This window comes from Fringilla coelebs (assembly GCF_963513975.1).
Source record: "Fringilla coelebs genome assembly, chromosome: 34".
In the NCBI taxonomy this organism is placed as follows: domain Eukaryota; kingdom Metazoa; phylum Chordata; class Aves; order Passeriformes; family Fringillidae; genus Fringilla; species Fringilla coelebs.
The window spans coordinates 125,282-135,585 of record NC_140060.1 but is presented as its reverse complement, the minus strand read 5'-3'; the positions used below and the strand labels follow the sequence as shown (position 1 = coordinate 135,585).

The window sequence follows — 10,304 nt, the reverse complement described above, 5'->3', positions numbered from 1 at the left end:
CCCGTTTTTCCCGATTTTTTCCATTTTCCCCATTTTTTCCCATTTTTTCCCAATTTCCCCTATTTCCCCCATTTTCTACCCATTTTTCTCCATTTTCCCCCCTATTTTTTTTCCATTTCCTCCCCAATTTTTCCTCATTTTCCCCCATTTTTCCATTTTTCCCGTTTTCCCCCCCAATTTTCCCCATTTTCCTCCCGTTTTTTACCATTTTTCCCCATTTTCCCCATTTTTTCCCATTTTCTCCCAGTTTTTCTCCCCGTTTTTCCCATTTTTTCCCATTTCCCCCCAATTTATCCAATTCCCACCTCTTTTTCCCTTTTCCCCCCAATTTTTTCCATTTCCCCCCAATTTTCCCCCCATTTTTCCTATTTTTTCCCATTTTTTCCCATTTTCCCCCCATTTTTCCCCATTTCTCCCCATATTTTCCCAATTTTTTTTCCTTTTTTTCCCATTTTTCCCAATTCCCCCCAATTTTTTCCCATTTTCCCCCATTTTCCCCATTTTCCCCCATTTTTTCCCCATTTCCCCCCCAATTTTCCCCATTTTTCCCATTTTTTCCCATTTCCCCCCATTTTTTCCCCATTTCCCCCCATTTTTCCCCATTTCCCCCAATTTTTTCCATTTTTCCCCATTTTCCCCCATTTTTTCCCCATTTCCCCCCCAGTTTTTCCCCATTTTTCCCCATTTTCCCCCCAATTTTCCCCCATTTTTCCCATTTTTTTCCCATTTCCCCCCCAATTTTTCCCCGTTTTTCCCCTTTTCCCCCATTTTTTCCCGTTTTCCCCCCAATCCCCCTCCCCTCCCCCCCTTTGGCCGCAGAATTTCCGATTTTTTGTTAGAAAACCTTAAAAAAAACGAGATTTTTATTGAACTCCTGGAAAAGGGGCGGGGGGGGAGGGGAGGCCCCGGGGGGAGCCCCAAAATCGGGAGAATTCCCCCCAAAAAAGGGGGGAGCCCCCCATAAATACGGGAACGACAACAAAAAAAGGGAATTTTGGGCAATTCCGGGCGGGTTCGGGGCCTTTGGGGGAGCCCCGGCCCAGAGGAGCCCCAAAATCCCGGGAAATGACCCCAAAAATGTCAGGGGGACCCAAAATCCCGGGAAATGACCCCAAAAATGTCAAAGGGACCCAAAATCCCGGGAAATGACCCCAGAAACGTCAGGGGGACCCAAAATCCCGGGAAATGACCCCAAAAATGTCAGGGGGACCCAAAATCCCGGGAAATGACCCCAAAAATCCAAAGGGACCCAAATCCCGGGAAATGACCCCAAAAATGTCAGGGGGACCCAAAATCCCGGGAAATGACCCCAAAAATGTCAAAGGGACCCAAATCCCGGGAAATGACCCCAAAGATGGGAGGGGGACCCAAAATCCCGGGAAATGACCCCAAAAATGTCAGGGGGACCCAAAATCCCGGGAAATGACCCCAAAAATCTGAGGGGGACCCAAAATCCCAGGAAATGACCCCAAAAATGTCAGGGGGACCCAAAATCCCAGGAAATGACCCCAAAAATGGGAGGGGGACCCAAAATCCCGGGAAATGCCCCCAAAATCCCACCCCGAACCCCCCAAGTTTGACCCAAAATGCCCCAAAATTTGGGGATCCCGAGGGGCCCCAAAATCCGCCAGAATCGCCCCAAAATTCCGGCGGGGAGAGAACGAGGAGGGGGAGGGGAAAAGCAACAAAAAAATGGGGCAAAAAACCCCAAAATTGGGAAAAAACCCCAAAAAATCCTCCCGGAACCCCCGAGGGCCCAAAATTGGGGGGAAATTTGGGGGAAATTTGGGGGAATTTGGGAAAACCCCACGAGGGGGCGGGGCCGGAACTCCAAAATTTGGGATTTTTGGTTTCCCAGCCCAAATTTTGGGGTTTTTAGCCCAAATTTGGAGTTTTTGGCTCAGATTTGGGGTCTTTTCCCAGGATTTGGGATTTTTTTCCAAATTTGGGATTTTTTCCCCAAACTTTCAGGGTTTTCCTCCCAAATTTTTGGGGTTTTTTTCCCAGGATTTTGGGGATTTCCCCCAAATTTTGTCATTTCCCCAAATTTCAGATTTTTCCCCCAAAATCTCTTTTTTCCCCCGAGATTTTGTTTTTCCCCCCAAATTCCCATTTTTCCCCAGGATTTGGGGTTTTTCATCCCCTCCCAAATTTGGTTTCCCCCACCAAAATTTGACCATTTTTGGGTTTCTCCCCCAAAATTCATTTTTTCACCCAAATTTTCCCTTTTCCCCCCAAACTTGAGGAGTTTTTTTCCCGGGATTTTGGGGATTCCCCCCCCATTCAGGATCACCCCCAGAATTTCAGGATTTTGCCCCAAATTTCGTTTCCCCCCCCCGGATTTGGGGTTCCCCCCCCTCCCCCCCCCCGGGCCGGTTTTGGGGTGAAAAGCGGCGGTTTTGGGGGTGGGGGAGGGGCGGCTACTTCCTCTTCTTCTTGGGGGGGTGGGGCCGGCCCCCGCCCGGGGGGGCCCTTCCGCTTCCGGCCCCGCCCCCGCTCCTCCTCCTCCTCGTACTGGCTCTCGCGGTCGGCTGGGGCCAAAAACGCAGATTTTGGGCAAAATTAACAATTTTAGTCAATTTCGGGGGTTTTGGGGGGAATTCGGGGGAGTTTGGGGCTGGACTGGGGGATTTGGGGGATTTTGGGGTGAATTTGGGGGATTTGAGGAATTTGGGGGGATTGGTTCTGGCTCTCGCGGTCGGCTGGGGCGAAAAACGGAGATTTTGGTAAAATTAGTGATTTTTGTGAATTTTGGGGGGTTTTGGGGGTGAATTTGGGGGGTTTTGGGGCTGGAATTGGGGGATTTTGGGGATTCTGGGGGGGATTCTGGGGGGGATTTGGGGGATTTGAGGAATTTGGGGGGATTGGTTCTGGCTCTCGCGGTCGGCTGGGGCCAAAAACGCAGATTTTGGGAAAATTAGTGATTTTTGGGAATTTTGGGGGTTTTGGGGGGAATTCAGGGGAGTTTGGGGCTGGAATTGGGGGATTTGGGGGGATTTTGGGGGTTTTGGGGTGAATTTGAGGGATTTGGGGGGGATTGGTTCTGGCTCTCGCGGTCGGCTGGGGCCAAAAACGGCGATTTTGGGCAAAATTAACATTTTTGGGAATTTTGGGGGTTTTGGGGGGAATTTGGGGGGATTTGGGGCTGGAATTGGGGGATTTGGGGATTTTGGGGGGGATTTGGGGGGATTGGTTCTGGCTCTCGCGGTCGGCTGGGGCGAAAAACGGCGATTTTGGGAAAATTAGTGATTTTTGTGAATTTTTGGGGTTTTTGGGGTGAATTTGGGGGTGTTTGGGGCTGGAATTGGGGGACTTGGGGGATTTTGGGGTGAATTTGGGGATTTAGGGGATTTGGGGGGGATTGGTTCTGGCTCTCGCAGTTGGCTGGGGTGAAAATCCCGGATTTTGGGCAAAATTAACAATTTTTGATTTTGGGGGTTTTTGGGGTGAATTCAGGGGGGTTTGGGGCTGGAATTGGGGGATTTTGGGGTGAATTTTGGGCTGAATTTTGGGCTGAATTTGGGGGGGATTGGTTCTGGCTCTCACAGTCAGCTGGGGCGAAAAACGCAGATTTTGGGCAAAATTAACAATTTTTGATTTTTGGGGGTTTTGGGGTGAATTCGGGGGGGTTTTGGGGTTTTTGGGGGTTTTGGGGGAAAATCCGGGGGGTTTTGGGGTGGATCTGGGGGATTTTGGGGTGAATTTGGGGTTTTTTTGGGTGAATCTGGGGGTTTTGGGGGGTTTTTGGGATTTTGGGATTTTGGGGTGAATTTGGGGGGTTTTGGGGCCGACCTTTGCGCGCCTCCTCCTCCAGCTCGTCCCAGTCCTTGCCGCTCTCCTCCTCCGAGCCCAGCGAGTCCTTGGAGTATTCTGGGGGAAAAACCGGGGAAAACGGGAAAAACGATGAAAAACAATAAAAACGACGAAAAACAACAAAAAACAATAAAAAATGGGGGAAAACAAAACAAAATCCCGCCTTTTTACCCCAAATCCCCACTTTAAAATCAAATTTCTCCACTTTCCCTCCCCAGGTGTGCACAGGTGAACCCAAAACCCCCCAAAAATCCCCATTTTCACCCCAAATCCCAATTTTTAACCCAAATCCCCATTTTTACCCATAAATCCCCATTTCTACCCCAAAATTCCCCATTTTTTTCCCAAATTCCCCCATTTTTCCCCCAATTTTTCCTCTCCAGGTGCGCCCAGGTATCCCCAAGTGCCCCCAGCAATGCCCAGGTGCCCCCAGGTGCGCCCAGGTGTGCCCAGACCCCCCAAAATTCTCCATTTTTACCCCAAACTCCCCCATTTTCTTCTATTTTTTCCCCCAATTTTTCCCCTCCAGGTGCCCCCAGGTGTGCCCAGGTGAGCCCAGGTGAGCTCAGACCCCCCAAAATTCCCCATTTTTTACCCATAAATCCCCATTTCTATCCCAAAATCCCCCGGTTTTTCCCCATTTTTCCCCTCCAGGTGCCCCCAGGTGTGCCCAGGTGAGCTCAGAGCCCCAAAATCCCCATTTTTACCCCCAAATTCCCCATTTTTACCCATAAATCCCCATTTCCCCCCTAATTTTTCCCCTCCAGGTGTGCCCAGGTGAGCCCAGGTGAGCTCAGACCCCCCAAAATTCCCCATTTTTACCCATAAATCCCCATTTCTACCCCAAAATCCCCCGTTTTTTCCCCATTTCCTCCCCGTTTTTCCCCACCCAGGTGTCCCCAGGTGTGCCCAGGTGTGCCCAGGTGCGCCCACCTGACTCCTCGGCCTCGGAGGAGTAATCTTCATCGCTGTCCTCCTCCTCCTCCTCGTCCTCCTCCGAGGGGTTGAAGGTCTCGTCCTCCAGCTCCGACTCCGACTCACCTGGCTCCGCCTCCGAGCCCTGCAGGTGCGACCAGGTGGGACCAGGTGGGCACAGGTATCCCCCAGGTGTGCTCAGGTGTGCCCCAGGTGGCACCAGGTGGGCACAGGGGGGCACAGGTACCCCCCAGGTAACCCTCAGGTATCCCCAGGTGTGCTCAGGTGTGCCCCAGGTGTGCCCAGGTGTGCTCAGGTGTGCCCCAGGTGGCACCAGGTGGGCACAGGGGGGCACAGGTATCCCCCAGGTAACCCTCAGGTATCCCCAGGTGTGCCCCAGGTGGAACCAGGTGTGCTCAGGTGTGCTCAGGTGTGCCCCAGGTGTGCTCAGGTATCCCCAGGTGTGCCCCAGGTGTGCCCAGATGTGCTTAGGTGTATCCCAGGTATCCCCAGGTGTATCCCAGGTATCCCCAGGTGTGTGCCCAGGTGTATCTCAGGTGCGCTCACCTCTCCCTCAGGTTCCAGGAAGCTCCACCCCCCCTGCTCGAAGAAGCCCTGGGTGTATCTCAGTGTATCCCAGGTGTATCCCAGGTGTACCCAGGTGTGCCCAGCTGTTCCCAGGTGTGCCCAGGTGTGTGCCCAGGTGTGTGCCCAGGTGTATCCCAGGTGTATCTCAGGTGCGCTCACCTCTCCCTCGGGCTCCAGGAAGCTCCACCCCCCCTGCTCGAAGAAGCCCTGGGTGTGTCCCAGCTGTACCCAGCTGTACCCAGCCGTTCCCAGGTGTATCTCAGTATATCTCAGGTGTGCCCAGGTGTGCCCAGGTGTGCCCAGGTGTGCTCACCTCGCCCTCAGGTTCCAGGAAGCTCCACCCCCCCTGCTCGAAGAAGCCCTGGGTGTATCTCAGTGTATCCCAGCCATTCCCAGGTGTATCCAGGTGTGTGCCCAGGTGTGTGCCCAGGTGTGCCCAGGTGTGCTCACCTCTCCCTCGGGCTCCAGGAAGCTCCACCCCCCCTGCTCGAAGAAGCCCTGGCTGTACCCAGGTGTGCCTCAGTGTATCCCAGCCGTTCCCAGGTGTATCCCAGGTGTATCCCAGGTGTGTGCCCAGGTGTGCCCAGGTGTGCTCACCTCGCCCTCAGGTTCCAGGAAGCTCCACCCCCCCTGCTCGAAGAAGCCCTCGGGGTCGTCCACGATGGTTTTCATGATCTTGGTCCAGTTCAGAGACTGAACCCCCTCGGTGTACTTGAGGTCACACGAGCTGCGACAGGTGAGGGACAGGTGAGGGACAGGTGGGACAGGTGGGACAGGTGGGACAGGTGGGACAGGTGGGACAGGTGGGACAGGTGGGACAGGTGAGACAGGTGGGACAGGGGAGACATGGACAGGTGAGGGACAGGTGAGACATGGACAGGTGAGGGACAGGTGAGGGACAGGTGGGACAGGTGAGATGGGACAGGTGAGACCAACAGGTGGGACAGGTGAGACATGGACAGGTGAGAAATGGACAGGTGAGATGGGACAGGTGAGATGGGTGGGACAGGTGGGACAGGTGAGATGGGACAGGTGGGACAGGTGAGACAGGTGAGGGACAGGTGAGAGATGGACAGGTGAGATGGGACAGGTGAGACAGGTGAGACAGGTGGGACAGGTGGGACATGGACAGGTGAGACAGGTGGGACAGGTGAGACAGGTGGGACATGGACAGGTGGGACAGGTGGGAGAGGTGAGATGGGACAGGTGAGACAGGTGGGACATGGACAGGTGGGACAGGTGGGACAGGTGAGATGAGGCAGGTGAGACAAGTGAGGGACAGGTGAGGGGTATGTGAGGTGAGACAGGTAAGACAGGGGCACAGGTGAGGGACAGGTGAGATGGGACAGGTGGGACAGGTGGGACAGGTGAGATGGGACAGGTGGGACAGGTGAGGCAGAGGAGAAAAAAAAAGTGAAATAAAACCTTAAAAAAAATTTTAAACCCCCCCCCCAAAATATTTAAATAAAAACCAGAAAATTTCCCCAAAAAATCTAACAGAAAAAACACCTCAAAAAAGGAAAATTTCCCAAAAAAAAATCTAAAAAAAAAAAACCTCAAGAAAAGAAAATCTGAAGGAAAAAAAAAACTGAAATAAAACCTTAAAAGAAATGAAAAAAAAAATTAAAAACCCTAAAAAAAAACCCCCAAAATTTCCCAAAAAATCTAAAAAAATCCAGAAAATTTCCCCCCAAAAATAATAAAAAAAAACCTCAAGAAAAGAAAATCTGTGGGGAAAAAAACTGAAATTAAACCTTAAAAAAAGGAAAAAAGAAATTTTTAAAAATCCTAAAAAAAAAACCAAAACAAATTTCCCAAAAAATCTAAAAAACCCCAGGAAATTTCCCAAAAAAATCTAACAGAAAAAACACCTCAAAAAAAGAAAATTTCCCAAAAAAAAATCTAAAAAAAAAAACCTCAAGAAAAAAAAAATCTGAAGGAAAAACAAAACCTTTAAAAACAATAAAAAAAAACCCCCAAAATTTCACAAAAAATCTAAAAAACCCCAGAAAATTTCCCCCCAAAAAATAATTTTAAAAAACCTCAAGAAAAGAAAATCTGAAGGGGAAAAAAAATGAAATAAAACCTCAAAAACCTCCAAAAAATCAGAAAAAAATCAGAAAAAAACCAGAAAAAAATCAGAAAAAATCAGAAAAAAAGGAGAAAAAAAAGAGAAAAAAAAAAAAGAGAAAAAATGAGAAAAAAAAATGATAAAAAATTGAGAAAAAAATCAGGAAAAAACCCTGAAAAAAAATCAGAAAGAAAAACCCAGAAAAAAAATTCAGAAAAAATCAGAAAAAATTCAGAAAAAAAAAAATCAGAAAAAAATCAGAAAAAGATTCAGAAAGAATCAGAAAAAAAATTAGAAAAAAATCAGAAAAAAAATCAGAAAAATCAGGAAAAAACCCAGAAAAAATCAGAAAAAATAAGAAAAAAACAGAAACAAAATTAAAAAAAAAAATCAGAAAAAAGTCAGAAAAAATTAGAAAAAATCAGAAAAAAATAGAAAAAATCAGAAAAAAACCCAGAAAAAATCAGAAAAAAATCAGAAAAAATTCAGAAAAATATCAGAAAAAAAAATAGAAAAAAAAAAATCAGAAAAAAACAGAAAAAATTCAGAAAAAAAATCAGAAAAAAATCAGGAAAAAAATCAGAAAAAAATCCCAGAAAAAATCAGAAAAAAAAATCAGAAAAAAATCAGAAAAAAATCAGAAAAAAATCAGAAAAAATCAGAGAAAAATAGAAAAAAATCAGAAAGAAATCAGAAAAAAAAAATCAGAAAAATCAGAAAAAAACCCAGGAAAAAAAAATAGAAAACAAATCAGAAAAAAATCAGAAAAAAATCAGAAAACAAATCAGAAAAAATTCAGAAAAAACCCAAAAAAATCAGAAAAAAAACCCTGAAAAAATTTCTAAAAATCCCCAAAACTCCAGAAAGTTCCCCCAAAGCCCCAAAATCGTGGGATTTGTCCCCGGGGTCTCACTTGAGCCACTCCTTGATGGGGTCGAGCGAGGCCACGGGGATGGCGTTGATCATCGTCACCTTGCGCGCGTAGTCCTTGTACACGATCACCAGGTCGAAGTTCTTCAGGTGGAACTGCACCCGCTCAAAGTGGATCAGCTCCACCTCGTCCAGGGTCACCACAAACGGGGGCTGGGGAGACACCTGAGTTACCTGGGGTACACCTGAGTGCACCTGGATACACCTGAGATACACCTGAGCTACCTGTGATACACCTGTGATACACCTGAGTTAGCTCTGATACACCTGAGTGCACCCGCTCAAAGTGGATCAGCTCCACCTCGTCCAGGGTCACCACGAACGGGGGCTGGGGAGACACCTGGAGTTACCTGAGTGCACCTGGATACACCTGAGATACACCTGAGCTACCTGTGACACACCTGAGTTAGCTATGGTACACCTGAGTTACACCTGGGTGCACCCGCTCGAAGTGGATCAGCTCCACCTCGTCCAGGGTCACCACGAACGGGGGCTGGGGAGACACCTGAGTTACCTGGGGTACACCTGAGTGCACCTGGATACACCTGGGATACACCTGTGATACACCTGAGTTACACCTGGGTGCACCCGCTCAAAGTGGATCAGCTCCACCTCGTCCAGGGTCACCACGAACGGGGGCTGGGGAGACACCTGAGTTACCTGAGTGCACCTGGATACACCTGAGATACACCTGAGCTACCTGTGATACACCTGGATACACCTGAGTTACACCTGAGTGCACCTGGATACACCTGAGTTACCTATGGTACACCTGGGTGCACCCGCTCAAAGTGGATCAGCTCCACCTCGTCCAGGGTCACCACAAACGGGGGCTGGAACACACCTGAGTTACACCTGAGTGCACCTGGATACACCTGAGATACACCTGGATACACCTGGGTGCACCCGCTCGAAGTGGATCAGCTCCACCTCGTCCAGGGTCACCACAAATGGGGGCTGGGGAGACACCTGAGTTACACCTGAGTGCACCTGGATACACCTGGGACACACCTGAGCTACCTGTGATACACCTGAGTTAGCTGTGATACACCTGAGTGCACCCGCTCCAAGTGGATCAGCTCCACCTCGTCCAGAGTGACCACGAACGGGGGCTGGGGAGACACCTGGAGTTACCTGGGGTACACCTGAGTTACACCTGAGTGCACCTGGGATACACCTGAGTGCACCTGGATACACCTGAGTTACACCTGGGTACACCTGTGTTAGCTCTGATACACCTGAGTGCACCCGCTCGAAGTGGATCAGCTCCACCTCGTCCAGAGTGACCACAAATGGGGGCTGGAACACACCTGGAGTTACCTGGGTGCACCTGTGACACACCTGGATACACCTGAGATACACCTGGATACACCTGAGTTACACCTGAGTTAGCTGTGATACACCTGAGTGCACCCGCTCGAAGTGGATCAGCTCCACCTCGTCCAGGGTCACCACGAATGGGGGCTGGGGAGACACCTGAGATCACCTGGGGTACACCTGAGTGCACCTGGATACACCTGAGATACACCTGAGCTACCTGTGATACACCTGTGATACACCTGGATACACCTGAGTTAGCTCTGATACACCTGGGTGCACCCGCTCAAAGTGGATCAGCTCCACCTCGTCCAGGGTCACCACAAACGGGGGCTGGAACACACCTGAGTTACCTGAGTGCACCTGAGTGCACCTGAGTGCACCTGGATACACCTGAGGTACACCTGGGTACACCTGAGTTAGCTGTGATACACCTGGGTACACCTGAGTTACACCTGGGTGCACCCGCTCGAAGTGGATCAGCTCCACCTCGTCCAGGGTCACCACGAACGGGGGCTGGGGAGACACCTGAGTTACACCTGAGCTACCTGTGACACACCTGAGTTACCTGTGACACACCTGTGATACACCTGAGCTACACCTGAGCTACACCTGGATACACCTGAGTTAGCTGTGATACACCTGGGTGCACCCGCTCGAAGTGGATCAG

The 10,304-nt window shown here is 49.7% G+C and overlaps 2 protein-coding genes across 2 annotated transcripts in view; one reads left to right on the top strand and one right to left on the bottom strand.

Moving 5' to 3' along the window:
• The window catches only part of TTC5 (tetratricopeptide repeat domain 5), a gene marked incomplete at its 3' end in the record, with an annotated part of 13,221 nt that extends 12,372 nt beyond the window's left edge, over window positions 1–849 (top strand). Inside the window, exon 10 of the mRNA XM_084224183.1 lies at window positions 820–849. Coding sequence (XP_084080309.1) covers window positions 820–849 — 30 coding nt within the window. The remainder of the gene's footprint in view (window positions 1–819) is intronic.
• Window positions 850–861: 12 nt separating this feature from the next.
• The window catches only part of SUPT16H (SPT16 homolog, facilitates chromatin remodeling subunit), a gene marked incomplete at its 5' end in the record, with an annotated part of 65,299 nt that continues 55,856 nt past the window's right edge, over window positions 862–10,304 (bottom strand). The window contains 5 exons of the mRNA XM_084224164.1: window positions 862–2,531; window positions 3,793–3,870; window positions 4,747–4,873; window positions 5,914–6,043; window positions 8,301–8,470. Of these exons, the coding sequence (XP_084080290.1) occupies window positions 2,290–2,531; window positions 3,793–3,870; window positions 4,747–4,873; window positions 5,914–6,043; window positions 8,301–8,470 (747 nt within the window). The 3' untranslated portion in view covers window positions 862–2,289. The remainder of the gene's footprint in view (window positions 2,532–3,792; window positions 3,871–4,746; window positions 4,874–5,913; window positions 6,044–8,300; window positions 8,471–10,304) is intronic.